The sequence below is a fragment of the Sturnus vulgaris genome, chromosome 7, assembly GCF_052056855.1.
Source record: "Sturnus vulgaris isolate bStuVul1 chromosome 7, bStuVul1.hap1, whole genome shotgun sequence".
NCBI lineage: Eukaryota > Metazoa > Chordata > Aves > Passeriformes > Sturnidae > Sturnus > Sturnus vulgaris.
The window spans coordinates 6,603,421-6,627,103 of NC_142249.1; the positions used below are offsets into that span (position 1 = coordinate 6,603,421).

General features: G+C 42.2%; 1 protein-coding gene across 4 annotated transcripts in view; it reads left to right on the forward strand.

Annotated features, from left to right (window-relative positions):
• IKZF2 (IKAROS family zinc finger 2) overlaps window positions 1-23,310 on the forward strand; it is a 117,764-nt gene extending 94,454 nt beyond the window's left edge. For all 4 annotated transcript variants that reach the window (XM_088167655.1, XM_014881978.2, XM_014881985.2 and 1 more), the window contains 3 exons: window positions 612-749; window positions 8,320-8,463; window positions 13,445-23,310. In XM_088167655.1, coding sequence (XP_088023781.1) covers window positions 612-749; window positions 8,320-8,463; window positions 13,445-14,169 — 1,007 coding nt within the window. In that variant the 3' untranslated portion in view covers window positions 14,170-23,310. The remainder of the gene's footprint in view (window positions 1-611; window positions 750-8,319; window positions 8,464-13,444) is intronic.
• Window positions 23,311-23,683: the final 373 nt, after the last annotated feature.

Below are 23,683 nucleotides of genomic sequence, written 5' to 3' on the forward strand. Positions count from 1 at the left end.
ATTTTCATTGTACATGGCCTTTTGTGTTTTTATGTATATATATTTATATAATATATTTTTTATATTATCTGGTCTCTGAATTAGTGGTGGTTGTTCAGTTCTGGCATGTAACAGTGCTGTTACCAAAGTTACTTTCAATTTATTTTCCAACCCTCCCTGAGTAATTTTGGCAAAGCATTCTCAATGAAATAACTCCTCTGAGCCACGTAATAGGTTTCCCCACAGTTGGGAGAAGAATTAGGCCACTGGGGCAGCTCATTTTTATGAAAGCAACTGTGCCATGGGCCAAAGGCCTCAGAAGGTTTTTTTCCCAAGAGACTTGGTGCTGGGGTGTGATTCAGCTGGTTGGTATTTTCCCCCTCTCAACATCTGTTTATTTGCTTTGCCACCAAGGCAGCTACAGCGTTCGTTGGTGTGAGAAACGGATGGGGCAAAGCACCCGGCCGGTGGGAGGAGGCGTGTGCGGTGGGAAAATGGGGCTGGGAGGAAGGCCAGGAGCTTGAGTAACCTTGCTGAGGTGTCTTTCCATCACAAGAGTTGTTTGTGGCGGAGGTGTGAGTTTGGTGATGGCAGAAGCTTGATCTGACCCCGTGCTCTCATTCTTTCCGCAGTGGGGAAGCCTCACAAGTGCAACTACTGCGGCCGGAGCTACAAGCAGCGCAGTTCTCTGGAGGAGCACAAGGAACGCTGCCACAACTATCTGCAGAATGTCAGTCTGGAGGCTGCTGGGCAGGTCATGAGTCACCATGGTGGGTGCACGCCGCCTCCAGAGCTCCCTGGGGCCGCCAGCATCTCGTGCGCGTGGTTTTTCCATCTCTTTTTCTTCCTTCCTTTCGTCTTTGAGGTTGCTTACACTCAGAGAGGCAAGAGGAGAAGGGATGGGCTAAAATTCTCGTTCTGTCCAGTTTAACATCCCTATTTGTGCTTATTTTGTTTAAGTCAGTAATTCACTTTTTAGTATGTGTACATATGCAGACATGAAAATAAAGCCAAGTGACCTGTTCAAAATTACCCAAAAGTCATATCATAGAATCATAGAATGGTTTGGGTTGGAAGGGTCCTTAAAGACCATCCAGTTCCACCCCCCTGCCATATCCAGGGACACTTCCACTATCCCAGATTGGTCCAAGCTCTATCCAACCTGGCCTTGGACACTCCCAGGGATGGGGCAGCCACAGCTTCTCTGGGCATCCTGTGCCAGAGCCTCCCCACCCTCACAGGGAGGAATTTCTTCCCAATATCCCATCTATCCCTGCCCTCTGGAAGTGGGAAGCCATTCACCTGTCCCTTCCCCCTCCCTCCCTTGTTCCAAGTCCTTCTCCAGCTTTCCTGGAGCTCCTTTAGGCACTGGAAGGGCTCTAAGGTCTCCCTGGAGCCTTCTCTTCTCCAGATGAACACTCCCAGCTCTCCCAGCCTGGCTCCAGAGCAGAGGAGCTCCAGCCCCTGGAGCATCTCCGAGGCTTCCTCTGGACTCATTCCAACAGCTCCATGTCCTTTATATCTTGGGAGTCAAAGCCATGTATAAAATGTATGATTATCTTCCCCTTCCTTTCTGATAGTGAGTGATAATTAGAAAAGATAAGCATGGCAGAGGTATTCAGAAATCATTATTTCTACCCTCTCTAATATTTTCTTATCCCTCCAAAAAAGGGAGGGATGGATGTAAAAATCTCTAGAGCAGAATGGAATTCAACAGTGTGGAGGAAAGTAATTGTAACAAAAACAGTGTTTGTATGCATTTACATTTGCTGGTATTAATATGTTAGTTAACACTGCATGTGTTAATATACATAAGGACTGAAGATTGCCAAAAAGATTGTTGAAAGCAAGAAATGTCAAACTCTGTGAATTTTTTTTCAGAAATTTCTGGAGCTATTAGTATGGATAATGAGCATAATGTCTCAGACTGCAGGGTTGAAGGCTTATCTGTAGCACTAAATGCTAAATGGTAGCTGTCCAAAAATGATTATAACTTTATTCAAAATTAGTGTCTCACAAACTCTTCTAAAACTGAACTTCTTTTAACTTTTCAAAGTTGTCTTTAGATGTTTGGTACTTGAAGTGTTTAACATTTTTTATTATTCAGAAAATATAAAACCAATATGTTTTCCATTTTGATTAAAAATTACCATATACCTACAAATACAAAAAAAAAGGTAGCTTGTGGGTAAATGAAAATACAAAAGAACACTTCCAATTTTTTTTTCCATTTTGCTTATCATGATTGAGTGGAATCATACGGCTTCATCTGAAAATTATTTCTGTAAAATCATTTTTTAAAACTTAAAATGCAAGCTGAAATCAAATCTATTCATAGGCTGTATTCTGGTGACAGAAATCTCCAAACTTTTTAAATAGTACTTTCCCATGACCAATTTAAGCCTATAAAGGCACATAAGACAGTTTTAGTACACGTTGCCAAAATATTCATACAGCTCTGTTAAGTAATTGCTCTCTTTGTAGACACCCTGGAGACTAAAGTCAACATTTAAAATGTCATGGATGTTTTAAAGATATTCAAGTGATTATGTGCCTGAGGTGGCTTTTTTGTGGTAAAAATCAGTGAGAAGGCAGATTTCAGGGCTTTGCCCTTTGGAGGTACCTGTTGTGGGCATGGTCAGTTAGGCAGGAGTTGAACCACTGAATTGATTGCCACCGAAATACACACTCCTTGTGCCTGGCTTGTTAACCTGGGAGGGATGCCTTCACTCAGCCTTTCCTTAGGGATTAACAGGAGGCTGCCCATAGCTATGGCAGCCAGGATGTTGGAGATCCTGTTGAGGAGAAGCTTCCCCAATGCTGTTCAATGTCTGGGTATATTAGATGGCTTTTTATTAAAATTATGAATTAAAATATTTAGAATTTCTGAGGAAATCTAAAGCTTTTTCTAAGCTGCCTAATGCCACGACAAGAAGGGTAAGTCCTTAACCTTGTCTGCCCAAAGAAGCTGCAGTGATTGACCTTGCATTGATTTTTCTACCACCTGAAGTTAAACCAGTGCAAATCCCATGTGGACAGTTCTTTTATTTACAGCTTGACTGACTTTGCTTGGGCTTAAAATAGAAGTGTTCACACAACCACTTCACTTTTCTCAACAAAATTAGCTTAAAGCAGCACTTTGAATTCAGCTAGTGCCTCTTTTTCCTCCGGGCAAATATGTCTGTGCCTCCCCTGGTGAATGTTTAAGGGGATGTTTGATCCACTGTCTTCATTTAGTTGTTTAGTGAGGGCACAGTGAGGACAGGCAGCAACAGGGAGCTCCACATTCAGCTGGGGCCAGTAATAAATCTCAGCTCACATCCCAGCATCACTCAGACCTGTGAAGCCCGTCGTGAGGGTCATGAGCATCAACCTGTAGAGGTCTGCAGCAAAGTCCTTTTTCCCGGGACTATAAAGACACCAGGGAAGAGTACAAAAATGATCACTTGGCTTAATGTAAGGCCTTACACTAACCCTGAAAAAATGGGATTAATTTCCATGTCTCCCATGTCACACATGGAAATTATATTCCTGAAGATGACTAAGAGTATGTTTTGGAGACTTTTATTTTGCATCCCACTGAGGTTGAGCCTTCCTGACTCTTTTTCCAAATACTTGGTGTTCTGTTTGTGCTGAGCGTTTTGAAGCCTTGGAGTGCATTTTGGTGTGACTCCTGCTCACAACTTCACCATTGCACACAGAACAGGGAGACATGGGGATTTTCTTATCCCCACCAGCATCCTGCTCCTCCTGCTTTAACAGCACTAGCATTGGCCAACAATAAGCATTGATCCAAATTATTTCTGCAGGGACTAATTGTTCCAGAAAACTGGAAGCAGCCCCTAGAGGGTTTGGATTTTTTTCAAGCATTGTGCTCAAGCCCTTCAGTTTACAGGCATGCCACGGACATCTACTTTGGAGCTTTCAATTATCTCTGTCTTGCAGATGGCTAGATCACCTGACTGAAGCCACAAGGGGAAGAAAGAGAGGAGGAAGGAGGGCTAGTTTTGGGGGGTGGGTAGGAATGTACAAATCTCTGGGTCAAGCTCCATCCTCTTGCAGGGTGCCAGTTGCTTGTTGAGCTGCCCCTCCTTGTGTTCCTGTTCCCTGCTCAGCAGGACAGATGCTGCAAGAGAGATCCCATGATTTTGTTGTTGAAAGTTTTCAGCTAAGCAGTGCTGGCTCTGGAAGGAGAAATTAGTCTGCAGTCTCCTAGCTAGCAGTGTGTTGGGAGGTGACAAAAGGGACAGTCCCTGAATGCCAAGAACATGACCTTTGCAGGAAAGAGCAGGGAGAAATGTTGAAGGCTAGCTACGGTTTACACCCAGTTATGTCTTCTTCTCCACTGCCACAAAACCAATAGTCCAGAAAAATTCTTCCAGAGGAATGGAGAAGGGTACTCTTTTCAGGAGAAGGAGAAAGAAGCCTAGCCCTAGGCTGTGTGAGGCTCAAAGGCCAGCTCCACATAAAACACACAATGGCCTTGTGTCTTTCCCTCTTACATAGTTGCTTAAAACATCGTTAAAATGCTGGTCCCACAGGACACTTCCCACCAGGGTCCATGGGAATATTTCCTGTCATTTCTCTGCACACACACACTTCTTTTAAATAGCAATATTGTGAGCCTCAGAAAGGAAATTGAGGTTGATGGAGTAATACTAATTTATACCAGCTGAGGCTTAGCCCAGTGTCTGGTGTCTGCACACAAAATATTTATCAGCAAAACACAAAAATTATACACTGGGTAATTTTTTCACTTCTCTTTTTCTCCCTACTCTATCCTCGCTGGTACAGCATAAACTTTTTTAATAGTTCATGTGACTTCTTACAAATTAAGAAGTAAAAAGTTAAAAATATTCCCTATGACTGAAAAAACAATGCCTTCAGGAAAAGAAAGACTGTTCTGAAGACTATCCAAGTTTATGAATTGAGGGCTTAAGCTTAGAAACAACACTTTGTGTTAACTGCAATTGAGAATTGACAGTGTCAGAGGTGGTGAACTCTTCCATGGGCAAACCCTGATAGCTGATGAAGAACATCCCTGAACAGAAAACATACTCAAGCGTGGGCTTTTCCTGGGCTGGAAGTTTGATTTTTAGAATAAAAAAAAATCTTCCTGAGCTGAGACTGTAAATGCTCAGCATAAAATGAGTTGCTGTATCTGAGCTAGTTATATCCTGTCAGCTGTTCTTTGGTTGCTCTCACTACCAAGGTAATGAAGTAGGATGTACTACAACAAAAAAGGAATTGCATTTACTGCTGAGTAAATGTGTACACGAGCTTCTACTACAGAACAGCTGATTGTTGAGCACGGGTAGTTGTGTGTGATCAGTTTGGTTTACCCCTTTCTTCTTTTGTTTTTTCCTTAAAAAAATTGAGGCTGGGCTATGTGTCCTTTATTTGTGTGGTTTTAAAATTGAAATGAAAAATAATGTATCTAGAATTGTCAATGTGATATTTAACTTTTTGGGTTTCTGAAATGTGAAATCTCATCTGTTTGGTCCAGTTCTGTCTGCTTTTTAAATGGTTTCAGAAACCAGACAATTTCCTTCTTTCCCTTCTCCCAGGAAATCTGCATAACAAAACATACTCTGGTAACGTATTTCTGTCATAACACAAATATTGGTGTGATTCAGTGATTCTGTTGCAAAAGAGAAGTGCCTTGGATTATAGACTTGGGTTCTGAGGTGGGGAAAAGTACCTGCAGCATGAAAGATGGAAAAGAAAATGCTTTTATTGTTGATGATTTTAGTTTTCAAATGAGTCCAAGCAGGATTTTTGCCTGACTTAGAGAAGAGCAGATGTCTTTTTTAGCACTATTCATTTTTCATGGAAGAAAGGTTTCAAATTATGTGTAGGAAATTTTACACACATATGCCCAGCAGCAGAATTATTTAATTATTACTTAATTGTTATAAGACCATACAAATGTCACTACATTTGGGGCTTATTCAGATGGCTGTTAAAATAATCTGGAGCTTTGAACTGGTTCAGGATTCCTCGAGCAGGTGTTCCTAGGAGGGATTGAGCACCTTCCTAGTACCACACCTTGTGTGTCCTCTGCACTAAGGGCTGGAAATCCTTGAAGTGGCACCCAGGTGGGCATGGCCCATGGCAGTCACATCCCGGGATTCACACTGTGTGTGCATGCCTGTGCATCCACTGAGCTTGGGGAAGCCAAAAAGGACAGTCAGATGTCAGTGCCCAGTGAAAATCAGCAGACATCATCTTTCCTTTCTTCCCAAATCTCCTTGGTAAATACTTGAGTAGTGCAGATGACCTGACCAAGCACGGTATTTAATTAACCTTAAAGCTTTAGCCTTAGCTATTAAAGTATTCCAGACCTCCCAGTCTGCACTGGGCATTAATTAGGTCACTTGAACACTGCATCCCATTTTGTTGCAACATTAGATTCGTTTCATATTTATGCTTTTTTCCCCTCCCTTTCAGTGATGCCAGCAGGACTGCCTTGTAAATGAGAAACCATTGTGTTTCTCAGGGGGAGCATCCTGTACAAATAAAAAAGCAGCAGAGTAAATCATTTTACAGCATATGGTAGATTCTAAGCCTCAAAGTACTCAGCTTTCCATAGCAGCAGAGGCACAAATGGAATCAAATGAATAAATTGCCATGTTTTCTTATTATGGATGTCTGAATTGAGAAGTTCACCTGAGCAGATACTCTGTTTTGTATTTAAATTGCCTGGTATTTGCTCTTCCTTACTAGAAAGAAGGCAGAGACAAGGCTTTTATCACCCCATTTCTCGTATATTATGTGCTAGCAAACAGCTGTTTTTAGGAGCAGGGGGGTGATTATTCCATGTCAGGATCCTGAAGGCAGTGCAGTTACATGGGAGGAAAGTGGGCTGCTGGTGTTCATTTATGGCACTGTCTGGGAGAAGGTGTCTGTGACACAAAAGGCTGCCATGGTGAGAGACTGGAGGAGGGCTGGCAGAACAGGAAGGTGCCAGTCCTTCTCTGCCACCTCTGCAATACCCAGCACTTCTCTGGGAGCTTGGTCTAAGACAGAGAATGCAATGGGTTCCTCCCAGTTTACAAACTGTAGGAACTCTGTGCCAGGTCACCCCAGTTTCTGTTTTTCTGCCATCCATTCTTTATGCCCCAACCGTCCCATTAACTCATGGACTAGTGGCTGATCCCTTTCATGTTTTTCTTGCTACTTTCTGAAGATGAATGCAGGATAATTAGGCCTGGTATTAAACTAAACTAGCAGCAGAGCAGAGCTACACACTTGATATATGTTGCAAATGACTGGGACTCTCCAGGCCTGGTCCACAGTCTGGTACCACTGATTGTTAGAGGATGCTCAACGAAACCAAAGTACTTTTTAGGTGCTTAAGAATGGCTGTATCAGCAAGTGGCATAAAACCCTGTGCAAGAGACTCACTACTCTGGTTAGAAGCTTATGCAATTCCTACATTTTAGCTTTAGCACCTTATTCCCTAAACCAAAAAATCACAAGAGTGAAATGAGTAAAGACAGAAGAAGTGACTGATTTTTTGTTTTTGTCTCAAATACAGTGTATGAGCATTCCCCCTGATGTAGTTAGCACAGGAATGCTCCCTGCTGAGCCCTGATCCCTGATGATGTGAAGTAAGATGCAGAAAACCTCTGTTTGCAGACTGCTAGATCTGTGCTTGAGGGGATAAAATATTAATCAAAAAATGGGTAGTTTCTGTGTCTGATTCTGAAGGGAATTTCCATGTGATGTTAATCTTGTAATTCCAGTACAGTGTGTGTTGATTTTACAGTCTCATTATGGTGTGAAGGGAGGAAATATGCTTTAAGAAACTGATCCTTCATTTGAGAGCCCTTTGTCTTAGGGAACACATAGCCAGGCCCAGCAAACACAACTCATCAATCCCTTGTGTGATTTTTAATCATTGAAATAAGTGCAAAAAGATAATAAAAAGAGAAATTATGATGCATGGTGTGAAGGGAATACACAAAGAATGATAACTAAAGATTTATATTGGTGACAGGTGACTGTATTGAAGAGAGAATAACACAAAATGTCACCTACAGAGTGAGTTTTGAAAAGTGTCCTCGCCTCACTGGGGATCTTGAGTGTCCAGAATAAAACAAGCCCTTTTATAAATGCTTAAAGTTAAGTTTCTACTAAATAAGATGTTCCTGAGGAGAGATGTTTTGTGAATGTGGCCCTGCTTCCAGGTGCTTGCTGTCTTTATGCCTAAAGTGTTCTCACACCTTGCTTTGTGTTGTGCTGTACCTGTTGCACAGCCAGCAGGGCTCGAATAATTTGTGTTGTCTGTGAAGTGTAGACCAGACCTGTCTGATACCATTTCTTGTTTTTGTGTAGTACCTGCTCTGGAAGATTGTAAGGAACAAGAGCCTGTGATGGACAACAATATTTCTGTGGTGCCTTTTGAGAGACCTGCTGTTATAGAGAAGCTGACAAGCAACATGGGAAAGCGTAAAAGCTCCACCCCACAGAAGTTTGTGGGTAAGATGGAAATGAGCCTTTTATTCTTTTTAGTCCATGGGTATAGGTTATGTGCTATTTGTAATAGCCAGAAGAACTAGGGGAAAAGCAGCACTCTCACAACTTGTTCTGGTACAACAATGGAGGTGGTTAAATCACAGCAAGAAATCATAATTATTGAATTCTCTTTACTAGTCCAGAGAATTCAAAAGTGAAGTCCACTATCAGGAAAATGCCTCACAAAACCTTGAACTTTTTACTTACTACTGTTTTGTTTGTCATTTTTTAAACTTCTCTCTAGCCCTTTTGAGATTTAGACTTGTCATCTTCCCTCTCCTTGCTCCAGAAAGAAAAACGAAAACAAAAATAAAATCAAGCTAAGACTGTCATATAATTATCTGTCTCCATATGTGTTAAAAGAAACAAACAACAAGTATCTCAAGACTTCTAATTTGTATTAAATTCCTGACACTTGGCAACAACTGGTCTGATAATACTGGCATGAGGAAGTAAATCACATCCCTTGTGTTGGAAGAAGTTCTTGCTCTGAGTGCAGCACTTTGCACACAATAAACTCACTAATGCATGAATATGGAACAGCATTGAGTGGCTTTTGGTTACTAGATTTAGAGTCCTAGGTCAAGAATTCATATTTTGCTTTGTGTCTGGACATATTAAAATTATTCAGCTTGTAACAGGTGATAGTATGGAGAATTTTACTTGGTTTGAGCTGTAACTTAAAACTTCTTTTTACTGCTGCTGAAGCCATGCAAAACTTCTTAGGAGGGAAGCTGGAAGAGAGAATTGTTTGGGGTGAGTGTCAGGCTCTGAAGTCACCTAACAGGCGTTTTCCACACTCACTCCCTGGAAGGGCAGTCACACAGAGCTTAAGGGTGTCTCATTCTGCAAACACTGATGACACTTACAGAGAAGATCAGAGCGCCGTAAGCAATTAGCACAGCCATTTAGAAAAGTTGTTGCCCCTCAGCTAAATGCAGATTCAGATGGATTTGTTAAATCACCCCTGAAGGTGGCTGTAAGTAAGCCACATGGTTTGGAGTAGCAGGGGGCCAGCAGTGTGCAGCAGCTCACCCAGGGGGACTGACACACTGACCTGGCTGCTCTCAGTCAGCTGACCATTCCCAAAAATCAGTGCTGAGCCAAGATTAGGCCAGCAATGATCCATCCCACGGGGGAGCCCTGGGAGACAGCAGTATTTCCTATGCTGTTATATTTTTAGACCAGAAAAGTAATTTTACTTGTCCACTCATGCACCATTGACCATATGTTGTTCTTATGTTCAGAGGTAAATTTACTGATTGGAAACCCTTGCCTGAGGGATGCTATACCACGTTATTATACTCTTCAGCAGGTTATACTACTTTGCTGTTAGGTAAATCCAATTTTTTTAATATAAGTGTAACATATCGCTATCCATATGTAGGAAAAAATGCCCCCTTTCATATTTACCATATCTTATTTTTCTTATCTTTAGTGGCATCACAGTGTTTAGATTGTATAACAGCAGTCTTCACTTGGCTGCCTTTCTTTTTTTGTTTTTTTTCCTTCTCCCCTCCACCATGACCTCACTTTTCTTCCTCTTTTCTCCCCAATTAAATATTGTTCAGCTCTGTCAGGAAGAGTGTGTAATGGTTCTGTTGCTTGCAGGAAATTTTCCAGTGCATACTGCAAGCGTGGCACCTGTCCAAAACAACTTAATGGTGTTTATGAGAAGGTCATGTAAGCATAAGCTAAAATCTTTGCATGCTACATCTATCAATGCTTTACTGCTCTTTCTGATCAGCAATCTCCAAGGGACAGTGGTTATGGACCACAGACTCTCCTATGGCTGAATTTTCAGGAGGAAAGGAAGCAGCGTACAGCAAATAGAATGAATTCATTTCTGCATGAGAGACTTGGTTATATATCTGCTCTTGAGGTTCTAGTCTTACCAAACCAGTTGAAACAGTGGAGGCAGAAAAGTAGAGTTTGTGATGTGCAGGAGTGTGAGCACTTCTTTTTTGCTTCTTGGTCAATGAGGGAGAGGCAGACGCCAGTTAAATTAAAAGCAGCCGTCTTCAGGCTGGTCATGTGAAGCAGATTCACGTCTTTTCAGCTGGAATTGGGAGCTTGCTCTTAGAATGTCACCAGGGTTAAGAACTGGCAGGATGCAAAAGGAGACATTTATGTGGCTTACGATAAGACCGTGGTTGTTAGAGTAAGAATTAAAAATACACGGGCGTCTCAGAACAGATGAAGATCAGCCGGCTGCCAAATTACAGTCAGCTTCTGGTTAATGGGGGTCAGGGAGAAGCTTCCCCGGGGGGAAATGCTGGAATGGCTTTCTCCAAGGTTTCTTGTAGCTTTCTCCCAAGGGTCCAGCACTGCAGCTGCTTTAGATACTTGATGAGATGGACTATAGGTATCACAGGACAGCTGTGTCTGTGTGCTTTGATCTTGATTCAAATACCTGTTTGGGGGTTTATTTGAATGTCATATGGCCAGAGGGGAGAATGTTTTTTCTTTTACTTCTCTAATGTAGGGCAAAGATAAATAGACTTTGAGCATAGTTTAAATGAAAATTCAGAATGATTGCTCTGATTAGCTGATTTTAAGTATAGAATTGGCTAAAGAGGAATTTAATTTGGAAACCACATCATACTGGTCTATTGGACTATTTATTGGTTACTTCTGAGCTCTGTGTTTTACACCCTCTCCTTCCCATGTTATCATTTATTTTACTTTTTTATGTCACACTCCATTTCTCAGGCTCTGACATCTTTGGAACTGGTTCATAATTAAAGGAATAAATAATTCAGGTCACTGGCAATTTACAGCTTTCCTTGCTGTCTATGCTGGAGTAACTAAACATGGATGATGAAAGGAATCAAAATGAGGTTTGCATCATCTATTCAAGTAGCCCTTAAAGGATGAGTAATATTTCTTGATCTATAAAGCCTACAAAGGACTGACAGTGTGTTTGGCAGCTGGATCAGACCCTCACCAGGTCCATTTCTTTATCCAAACACAAGAATGACACAGCTGGCCAGAGAAGGTTACAGTCACCAGTGGGCACCGGGCACATTTGTCTCCTGGAGCTATCCTTCAGTGTCCCTTGGTCCCACTTGGGAAGGACCTGCACTGTTTCATGGGAGGCTGGAGCCAAATCCATTCTGTCTGTGGCAGCACAGCCATCACAGACTGCCAGACCACAGCAAAACACTGCAAAGAGGATGTCTGATGGCAAGAATCATCCACAGGTCATGTTAGATTACCAGGACCATGGCTGAGTACACATCATAGATACACAGACGTGGTATGTGTCCAGCCATGTGAGCATTATTGCTGAAGACAGTAGGAATATTCATGTACTTCACTTTAGACCTACATTTCATTACCTTGATAATCAGAGCTGAGTGAGGCATCATCTCTAAGGACAATGGTTGTTCTCTATGCATCACTTTAGAATAAGTCACACTAAGTGGAATGAATTATTATAGTCAAAAATAAAATGCTGAGTGATGGCTGTGTTGAAATGTACTAATGCAATTTGGAAGAGATTTGGGATTACAGTTCTGTTTCTTATAGTGGTTTATACACATTGTGTTCCAAGCAATTTTGGCAAAAGGTGATAGAAGAAGCTTCTTGAGTAATTTAATTCTTGAGTAGCCAAACCACTTGTAAGTAATGACTTCTTGAATTTATTAACTTACGCTACTGGAAAAAAAATCTGGTTTTATGTACCAAGGAAGTGAAGTAACAAAGGCAATGAAAACCAACCAAAATTATTTATCAGACTTCATAAAGTCAGTTTTAAAAGTTAGCTGTCAACAACTAGCTAGTTGCATGTGTGACCACTTAGGAGCATGTGTATCTTGTATCATATATATATAACCTTTTCTGTTTAATACGAAGTTATTCCACGAGCTTTGCCTGTCCTGACACTCCAAAGCCCTCACTGGAAAAGCAGAGCTGCTGAGCTGAGCCCTGCTGTAAGCAATGGTCAATTTGTTCACCTCCAAAGAGATGATGTGATGCATAACATGGTGCCCTGTGACTGCCATGATGTGCCAGAATGTGGCTCTGCTTTTGCACATCTGTCACACCATTGATGTAAAAACATTACAAGCATGTGAGTTAGGATTCACAGTGATGAATAAGCCTCAGCATCATTATGTATAAATTTATCCTATGTCAATGAAAGGTGCTTTTGCCTTTTACCAAGTGAAACTAAGCTATACACGTGGTTTCTCCATTTGTTTCCTTGCCTAAATAGACACTGGGAAGGGAGGGGGGTGTGTATGTCTTTTTTTCTCAGTCCAAAAAGGATAGAATCTTTTTTTTTTTTTGAGAGAGGAAAACTGCAAAGAACAGCCTCCACTGCTCCTGTAAATGGCTTCATTCTTCATTCTTGGCCATGTGCTCTCATTTAACATTTGGGGTTTTCTTCTGCTAGTTAAAGGATTTACATACTGTGGCTCTAAAGGTGCCTCCATAACAAGCCCCCTGTACCTGTTGTTTTGGTTTCTCACTGTGCAGCCCTGTTGTAAGGTAGGTGTGAGGCACCTCAGATTGTGAGGGACGTGTGAAAAGGTCCCCTGAATTTTGGGGAGAGTATTTCTAATGGTGTACTCCATCAGAATTTCAGTGGTGGCCTCAATATTTCAATCCATTATGTACCAGTTAACATGTTTTTCCTAACTTGAAGTGTGGGCACTGTCGGGCCCAGTTGAAGATTTGGAATTGCTCTGGAAGTTGCTGCAGACACGTGTTCCACCTGGAATAAATTTTAAAACATAAAGAAAGCTCTTGGTGAGGTTACTGTTTTACCCATTTCAGGACAAGAACTTTGTAGGAGTTATAAATTAGAAGGAGGTTAACTTTAGACTCTGGAATAATTTCACCCCAAATCAGGGGGTTTCTGTCCATTCCCACGCCTTTTACAATGAAACATTGCAGTGCTTATGTTGGTTTTGCTCACGCATTTGCTTTTTTCTCTTAGGTGAAAAGTTCATGAGATTTGGCTATCCAGATATCCCCTTTGATATGAACTTAAGCTATGAGAAGGAGGCTGAGCTGATGCAGTCTCACATGATGGACCAAGCCATCACCAATGCAATCACCTACCTTGGAGCTGAGGCACTTCACCCCCTGATGCAGCACACACCGAGCACAATTGCAGAGGTGGCCCCGGTCATCAGCTCAGCTTACGCTCAGGTCTATCATCCCAGCAGGATAGAGAGGCCCATCAGCAGGGAAACAGCCGACAGCCACGAGAACAACATGGATGGCCCCATCTCCCTCATCAGACCAAAGAGTCGAATCCAGGATAGAGAGGGCTCCCCCAGCAATAGCTGCCTGGATTCTACTGACTCAGACAGCAGCCACGACGACCGCCAGTCCTACCCAGGAAACGCTGCCTTAACCCCCAAGATAAAGCCAAACCCGGCTTATGTGAAGGAGGAGGCCAAGCCTTTGGATGTCACAAAAGCTTCTAAGGGCTCTTTCAAGGATATGTACAAGGTGATCAACGGAGAAGGGGAGCAGATTAGGGCTTTCAAGTGCGAGCACTGTCGCGTCCTCTTCCTGGACCATGTCATGTACACCATCCACATGGGCTGCCACGGCTACCGGGACCCGCTGGAGTGCAACATCTGTGGCTACCGCAGCCAGGACCGCTATGAGTTCTCGTCGCACATAGTCCGGGGGGAGCACACATTCCGCTAGGCCTTCTCATCCAAAGGGGACTCCTATGAAGTACAAGAACTGCACATGAAGAAATACTGCACTTACAATCCCACTTTTCCTCAGACATTGAGACGCCTATTTTGTTGTTGTTGCTGTTGTTGTTGTTGCTGTTGTTTAATTATTATTATTAACCTTATTTTTTGTGGACCCAACCTCATTCGCTCTGCCCAGCGCTAAGAATGGAAAGAAGGAAGGGAATGGATAAAAGAGGGGTTTGTTGTGGCCGTTGGTTTTTGGAGAGTGACCTGCCTTGCTTTCTGTGGGAATTGGAAGGCAGTCTGTGTCTGTCTCAGTCAGTTGTACACCATGTCCTCTTTTGGGTTATCGCTCAACCATGCCAGGTGCTTTCAAGTCCCAACAAGATGCCACTCATTTGCAATTTCACAGGAATAGGTAGAAACATTTCAGAGGAGAGCCTTTTTCTAATGTGAAGCTTTCAGTGGCTGGAGGAAAGGGAGGGAACTTTGTTCTGCCGAACGAACAATTATTTTTGAAGCAAAACTGGTAGGGAGTTAGGAGCATGAATCAAAGTCAATATTTCTTTCAAAATTACTTTCAAGGGTGAGCTGTTTTCCTGGGTTCAGTGTGTATTGCCCCTCTAGAATGTAAATAAATTAAAAAAAAAAAAAAAGGAAATTTATGTCTTAACACTGTACCACATTACAGCAGTTTAGTTTCATAAGTCTGAGGGCCTTCTGTGATAAGTTTGAGGCTTTGTGTTTTTATTTTCCTTAACTTATGAAGCACCTTTTTTTAGAATTGTTGATACTCTGTTACTCCATGCCTATGTGTTGTCTCACTGGCTTCTTAGAGACCCTTGGGAGCCTTATTTCTTTAGTTGCACCCTAAGTTTTAAGAAAGAGCATTTAGAAATAACATTTAAACTTGCTTCTAGGACAGTAAGTGGCCTAGGAGTGGGTAAGAATCTGTAGTTTACTCAAGAGGTTCTGCTGCTCTTCTGAAATACTTTTGGGTTAAAATTATGGATTTAAAAATGACAAAAGTACTAGTAGAAAAGTGTTCTTTAAATATAGGTATATATAGATATATAATTATGTAAATACTTTCTCATTCTACTATCACAGTGTTAACCTCTTGGCAACAGCCTAAACTAAGACTTGCAGCTGGGAAAGCTTTAGGAGCCAGATCCTTGGCCAGCATTAATCCTTTTGGCTCCATTGAATTTAATGGAACTGTCCCAAGTACTTCAGTTACATCAGGATCTGAACCTTGACTGTTTTTTCTCTTGTTGACTTCTTACTTGCTAATTTGCTGAACCACTGATTTCCTTTTGTTTGTATGTCATCAATTGTGCTTAACTTAGGGGTCAAAGTATTAGCAGGTTTTGCTGGATAGCCTTGGCTCCTGGTGAGCACAGAAGCCCAGCAAACCAATAGGTCACATACAACCTTCCCTACTTCTTCAGAAAGGGATAAGTGGAGATGTAGGTGCTGTGCATTGATTTGGACTTAAAGATTTCCCTTTTATTCCTAATTTATTAATTTCCCTGTAGGGAAAGCAAATGGAGAAACACACTCCAGAGAGAGTCCTTGACCTACAGACTGGACAAGAAAGCAAGTCCACTGATCTGTTTTGCTTCCTTCCTTTCTCTCTCAGTAAATAACAAAGCCAGCAACCACCAAACAAATTGCATCAGTAAAAACTGGGCTTAAACCTACGGGCCAGATTGCCACTGAAACCCAACTGTTTGTACCAATCACAATTGAAATGTTGTTGTTTGGCAACAAGAGCACAGCTTGAGAATGGAGAGATCTGGATGGGTTTAACCCCCTCCGCACACATGGGGAGACCTTTTCCAAAGGAGAAAGTTACTAAAGTATAAAAGAGAGAGCAAGATCAGGCCATAATGAATTCCCATCTGCTCCCTCCAATCTGTGCACTTGATGCATATGCCAGTTTGCTGTTCGTTTTGAGGGTACTGGGTTTTTTTCTTCTTCTCTTCCTAGACCTGGAGCATTTGAAAGTAGGAGCTGAGTGGTATTGATTGAAATCTTTTTATGGTGACATTCTTGGCAGCTAGAACCTGTGTTTAGAAAGAATACAGTAGATCATGGCCAGATTACCTGATGACTGCTTCCCAGCACTGCAATGCTATTAAGTAGGAGCTGGTAAAGTCTTGCAGTAGCCTATTAATTATAATACAATACGGAGAGAAATGTCATCTTGTGTAATGTGAGACCTATCAAGGCTGGGAATATGCAGGCTTTGGAGAGACAGATTTAAAGATCTATTCCCAACATTGTTCTTAATGTCATTGGGTTCCTCCCCCTCCTTCTTTCTTCACCCTAATATAGAGGAAACTGTGGCAAATGAGCCATTCTCATTGTCCTGTGCCTGGTGCAGTCAAAAGAGTTTGTGCAGGAGAAAAGCAGGGAGATGCTGGAGGCCATCTCTTTTATTCCATGTGGCTGATTCTCTGCAGTTAGGGAGGTGGGCTTTGTGTCAGGAGGTGCCTGGAAATTCAGAAAAGAAAAAAGTGGTTGTGATTTGCTGGGGCAGGAAAGGTCTTTTAAGAGCAAAGTGGAAAGGGAAAAGTTCTTGGGCCTTGAGGGTTGCTGGGCCTCCAGAAAAAAACATGCTCAAGTTAGAGAGAAAGGTTGCCAGCAAATCCTTTCAATCTCTGGGGGAACCACTCCGTTCTCCCCTCTGTGGTCAGTGAAAGAGCATTGGGCTGTGGTTTCTTGGAATAGCTAACACTAGGGGAAAAGTGTTTAAAATTTCTGCCTTTGTTTGGGAAAGCACCGGAATACGGGAAAGGTAGAGAGAGAATCTCTTGTGTATCCACACATCAGCTGGCTGCAATTCCATCTGCAGTTCCTTAGTGTGCACTTTGGTTCACTGATGACTCACTGGTATCTCTGCTAGGGTGGATTCTGGAGATGTTTAAAGGATCACATGGGGAGGCCCACTGATTTTGGACCTGGCTTCAGCTTAGTCCAACTTCTTGATCTAACAGTAGCAGGTGACATCTGTATGTCCTGGTGTGATGGGCACAGGGAACTGGGGAGGCACTGGGGAGTTATCTTATGGAAACTACTTTTTTTGGAGAGGAAGAAACTTGAGGGGTCACATTAATTTTTTATTATCAATATCCTTTTCTAAACAGTCACTGAAGAGTTTTATCCTAGAGTTAGGAAGAGAAGAAAGATTAAATTCTAGTTCAAATTTTGAACAAAATTTTGAAAGAACATGTACTTTAGAATTCAATTCCTACTGAAAATTATTAGAGAGCTTTATGTAATGCAGTTTGTTGCTTCACAAAAGTGAGCAAAATGGGACAGCAGAGATTTCTTTGGGTGTTTTTTCTTGCTTGCTCTCTGCAAGAATTGGATTTCTTAGAAAAGCTCTTGAGTTTCGTCAAGTTCATTAGTCATTCTTAGTGTACTAGGAATTTCAGTAGCTAATCCTTGGCCTCCAAATCCGTTTGTTCTGAGCATTTGGTGCTGGAAATCGAACCTGGCTGATTTTTATTGGACTCCTTTGAAATTCTTGGAATCAGGTTTCTGGTTAGAAACGTACGTTTGCAAATTTAGAATTGTCTTCCTGTGAGCATTCCCCATTTTCATTTAAAAACACCCAAAAAACTGTGCACTCGGTTTAGAGGATTACAAGCCTATTAATTTAAAGAGAAGTGTGACTGCTTATTCTGCTCTTGGTATGATCCATATCCTTGGAGCAAAGGGCATTATCTATATATCTGCAGTTTTGACTGATGAATTTTACAGCCACCTCTCTTTGTAATCAGTTAGGAGTGCACATCAAAATATATTGCATTTTTCAGTAAAGCCTGCTCTTTACTCAGTAATTTATGGGATTCAAATAATTTTATTCTCCTTAAAAAGCGCTTTCATCTATGATGTGATGTGAAGGGTGTCTAAGCATTAACCTGTAGTGGTCTGTAGTAGAGTGGAAGATTGTAAATGGGTTAATTGGTCTAATTTTTAGTGATACTGGTTTCTACAATGTGAGGACCTAGCCCACAAAGTAGTTGGCCTAAAGTATGTTTACTGAAAGGTGAAGAAATTCTCAATTGTCAGAGTTTCCAAATTTCTTTCTGTTTATAAGGGCTTCCCTAAATTTATGCTGTCAGGCAGGAGGTCAGTAATGAAACCCAACCCTTCAAAACTGGGCTTTCATGGGGCATTATTACTGTTGCCCGGGTCCTGGGCTAGCTTGTTCTGATTTGAAAGAAGCCAGACAACAGACACTCCTTCTTCCAGAAAGAAACTTTGGAATAATTGCAGCAAAGGTGCTTATTTCAGCCAAGGGCAGGAGATACAGAGACACAGTTCCTTCTCTGGATAAATTCCTTTCCTTAACTCTTGCTGTGCTTTATAATGTAATGAGGGGGGAGGAGGGAGGCTGCCAGAATCTGTGGAATTTTAGGAAAAGGGTGAGGAAATTGGCTTTTCTGCTAGTAATTCACATCTTAGCTTAGCTTAATAGCATTTAAAAACAAAAATTGTTGGCCTGTGGTCTGGGGCAGCTGGAGAGCTTGAGAAAGTATATTTATATATATATGGTATTGTGTAGTAAGGTATATGCTTTATTGTATATGTGCCTTTTCCAAATGCATTTTGGGAGATCCTGATGTCGTTGGTGATATCCTACCAGTCCCTTTCAGAATGCATGACAAAATCCAACCCAAAGGAAACCCAAATCCCTTCTCCTGCTCTGCACCCTCCTTGGCAGCTTGAGCCGGAGAGAGGATTCTGTTTGTGTGAGATTTCCTGCAGTCAGACGGCTTTTAGCAGTGGGAAGGGCTGACAATTGCCCTGACAAAGTGCATTCCAGCTGTCCAGGCAGAGCTGGTGTGTGGCTGTCCCGGGGAGCACAGCATCCCCAGAGCCATGCCAGGACTTGCCATGGGGGCCCCCAGCTGCACTGTGCCCTACAGAGAGCCAGGGAAGCCTCTCCTGTTTTGTCCCTCTCAGTGCTTTAAGTAAAGCACCCTTAGAGGTGGACCTTGCTCTGCTTTAAAGTTCCCACTTACAACTGGGACCACACTTTAAAGCACTTTCTTCTTGCTTCAGCCTGGAAAAACAAATGTGACGAGTGCTTTGGAAGTGGTTTGCAGGTTTGTCTGTCAGGCTGCTGCCCCAGGAATCGGTGTAGAGACGAGAGAAGTTCATCAGTAGGAGGTGTTCAGGGGGATCGTGAGCTGGAGCACTGCTGTGACAAGCACAGTGCTGGTTCTGGGACTTCCCAGCAGGTTGGTGACCTGGTTTCAGGTGCAGTTGTTCCCCCTGCAGGGCTGCAGAGCTGAGTGTGCCAGCACAGCCAAGGTGGGAGGGCCAGCAGGCTTTGAGCAGACCCTGAGCCCAGCAACAGCCCAGGGTCACCCCCTCAGCAGCACACAGCAGCCAAAGAGGGGTGGTGAGGGCAGCAGTTAGGCAGAAAAGAGCTAGAATTTGCTTCATAGTGAATAGATTCCCAATTTTATCCCTTTGATGTGTTCTGAGATACAAGCAAAGGAGAACATCACTGGTTCATTTGACCTTCTACAACCCCACCTGACAGGGTGGGTTGTGTCCTCCTCCTACCTGGCTCTGAAATGCACAGAGGACAGTCAGGAGGAGGGGTGGGTTCAGGCTTTGCCATGCTGCATGCTTAACAGGCCAGGAAAACAATAAAATGAGTCTCTGTTTAATTCACCTGCCTTCCCAGCTGATCATGCACATTCCCAGTTCCTGTTTGCTTCCAGCCTTTGGAAAGGTGGTTATCAGTGTGCTCACTTGGGTCCTCATCTTTGAAGATAACTTCCCCTGCTATCTCCTTCTGTACAAATTTCTCATTTTCATCTTGGGGCTTAATTAATCAGTGGACAGAAAAAACCATATCAACAGAAACCTGCATAGTTGTAGTAAAACTAATAGTTTTTTACAGTTGCAAAAAAAAACAAAAAGAAAAAAAAAAAGAAAACCAACAAAAAACTGTGATATTTCAACAGAGTGAATGACAATGAAGTTAATCAGATCATGTCTTGAGAGGGGCTGGTACCATGTGGACCCTTTTGGGGGAAAGGGATCAGCCTGGCCCAAAGCTGGGGCCAGCTCTTCCTTCCCACAGTTGGTTTGGGTGACTGCACTGCAGCCCAGGAAAACACGTGAGCAGCATCAGCCTGGTGCCATCCCTTTGGCTGCATCTGCAAGTGCACAGGAGCTTTGCAGCTGTGCTTGGTCATCACTGCCATGCCCTGAGACATGAGGGTGCAGCCCAGCAGCTCTGGGCAGGCTCGTTCCCTTATTCCGTGTAGCAGCCTTAATCCCCGGGTCCCTGCAGCCTCTGGCGTGTGTCACCAGGCTGGAGCAAAGGACAGGTGCCTCCTGCAAGGCACGGGGGGAGCACGGCTCCTTACGGGCACAGCGGGGCCGGTTTGCAGTCAATTGGGCCATTTCGTTTTACCTCAAGTGACATCGAGTCAGAAAAGCTTCTTGCAGGGGTGGAGGTCACTGAATCCCTACTATGCACTCACTGGGATTGGACATCGCTTACTGGAAATGGATATTCGTTCCTGAACACACTGTAACAAGGGAAGGACTTTTTTTTTTTTTTGGTTGTTTTTGTAGTCATTCAGATTCTGAAACTGTGATCAATTATTTGATGAATTGTCAAGTGTCCTCAGAGCTTGAACACGTTCACTTCCTCACCATGTAGCAGTCTCCTCTGGCTTTCTGTGCTTTTCTCTTTCCCCCTTTTCCTTCTTGGAGCTTTAAGTCTGAGCCTGCTCTTATCTCCTGTAGCTTTGGGCTGTCTAGGGGTTTGGGGGGTTGGTTTTTGGGTTTTTTTGGTTCATTGGCTGTACAGTCTGTTTACATATTTTTGTACTCAAGTGTAGTTTTTTATTAAAAACAGAAAAAAAAAAAGATAGTTGATTTGAGAAAAAAAAATAAGGTACGTACTCTTTGTAACACTTTAAAAGATCTAGGGTACCTTTGAGATGACTCTACAGTAATGTAATTATAATACTGTATATTTGCCTTCCTTTTTAGTTGGTTTTATTTTATAGTTGTTTTGTTTTGGTTTTTTTTCCTAAAATGTATATCTTTTTATGAGAAACTGGAAACTTTTAATGCAAATATTTAGAAAGATTTAAAATTGTAAAGTGAAAAAAAAAAAGTCATATAATTTTTTTTTCCTGTTGGAAGAAAATGCTTTAAAAAAAGTTTTACTACTGTTGTATTCCAGGGTGGGGGTTACCAACCCCAAATTTGCTTTTTATGCTTCATTCTTGGATCCTGCTTTCTAAAGGTGATCATTGCAGACATGGATGACTTGCTTGTATTCATTCTAAAAACAAAATCACCAACATTTGGGTTATTTTTCTGTTCAAGTGCAATACTTACCCTGACATCTTATTAATGTACAGTGGTTTCCGTGTTCCTTCCTCAGTCCACACAAATCAGTGAAACAAATTGCTCTGCCCTAAATGCATTTAAAGATATGGTTCAACTAAACTGATTACGACTGACAAAAGATGGGAAACTGTAAATTAAGGCTAAAGCCCATAATTTACCTCCTGCTTGTCGTTGGCATTGAAACACATCCACATCCAGAATTAAGGACATACCTGTTCTTGACTCTTCCTTCCTCTTCTTTTCTAATTGCAGCTTTTTTTAAGAAAAGCACTTAATATTGATGTTTATTAAAAATGACAAAAAATAAAAAGATCTTTTGGTCTGATCCAAAACCCACTCAGTGGAGACTCCTGTTGACTTTGATGATGGATTTTGGATTAGGCCTAATCTCTTAGCTAGGGCAAAACTGCCATTTACTCTAGGGAGAGATTTGCCTGCGTAAGAATTACAGGACTCGTGTCCTTTATCTACCTGAGAGACCAGAAAAGCTTCTTTAGAGTTGTCCTTGTCTTATATAAGTTTAGATGGGACTTGTTTTACATATCATACATATTTATATATAGTGTATTTTTAATGCCTTCCCTCCCCCCGCCCCTCCCCAGTAGACTGAAGCCGCTATTCTGTAAATATGTATTTAGGTACGTAATAATAAAAAAAAAAAGAATAAAATCCCATTGAGATTTCTTGGAAAGGCAGTTACTGCGCATGCACAGTAGCCACTTTTGTCTTTTAAATTTGTATTTAGGAGATTTCTTATTAATAATAACAAAGGTGAGGAGACTGTATCCCCTTCTGGTAGATTGCCAAAATTGCCCAGCCCCCGGTGTGTGTGATAAAGAACAACGCGTTCAGTGGGTGACAGTGGCAGTGCCCGCTGGGTCTCACTTTTTGGGCCAAATTCTGGGATCCTCCCGTGGGCAGCGCGGCTCCTGCTGCTCAGGGGGCTGCAGTGGGAGCCGGGCACTGCTCAGGAGTGGAGCTCTGGCTGCTTGGCACAGCATCCTCCCCGCCTGCTCCAGAGCTGCATCCCCAGTGCTCCTCTCCTGGCAGCAGCCGGGCTACTAACCTGGGAAATTTGCCCTTTTTTCTCCCAGGTTAAGGATTTTTAATTCTGTGATAGATCTTCCAAGCTTCAATTGAGGAATCTTTTAAATTAAAAAAAAAAAAAAATTTAAAAAGTGACATCAGAGTTTACTCAAAAAGCCAGTGAAGACACTGGGAATTTTCCCACTTCTTTATGTGTTCATTGGAAGGTGCTCTTATAAAAGGAGTTCAGAAACAATCCCTTTGACAGTGGTGCATGTGAGCAACCCTAATGTAAACCTGTATCCCCCTGCTAAAAGAGTTTTGCCGCTATAGACTGAACTATGGGACTTGTTGTTATTTTTATTTTCTTCTTAGCATACATGCATACATATGGTTGCACATCTGTATGTGTGTGCTCTGTACCTGTGTGAGTGTTGTACAGCCATGTGAGAGTGGGAGTCCGTGTGTGGGTGTGGGTGTGTGTGTGTGTATAAATAAAAGAAGCTGCAGAAACTTTGTAATACTTTGTGAAAAGGATTATATTATAAAGGTTTGTACTGTCTTGAGTGCACAGCTACTGGAATAAATGTAGGGAATCTCAGGAACAAGCATATAATTTGTCCAAGAATTATTTCTTCTCAGAAGTGTAAGTGCAGTTTTTAATTCTGTATATTATTTAATATTTTACCAATAAAAATAAACTTCTGACACGAAAGGGTTTTCCATTCAAGCTTTCTGGACACATTGGTGTATGCATACACTTTTCTTTCTTGCAGCAGGAAACACGTGGTGGTTTGGCACCTCCTAGGAATTGCATTTCTGCCTGCTCAAAAATCCTGTTAATTAGCTGGAGAGACTGAGTCGGGGTTCTGAGCATGGGTTATGAGAGGGGGGAGTTGAGCACAGATCTGCTTTTAATATTCATTGGAGCTAAAGAAATGCCTCCTATCAGCTTCAGCATCAGTGAGAGAAGTGTCCATGAGGGTCCTGCTGTGTCAAATGGTGGCATCAGTCACCTGCCAATCTCTCTGCCGTGGTTTTGAAATGAATTGGTGGCCTCAGGTTTTTCTGGAAACGCTTGGACTGCA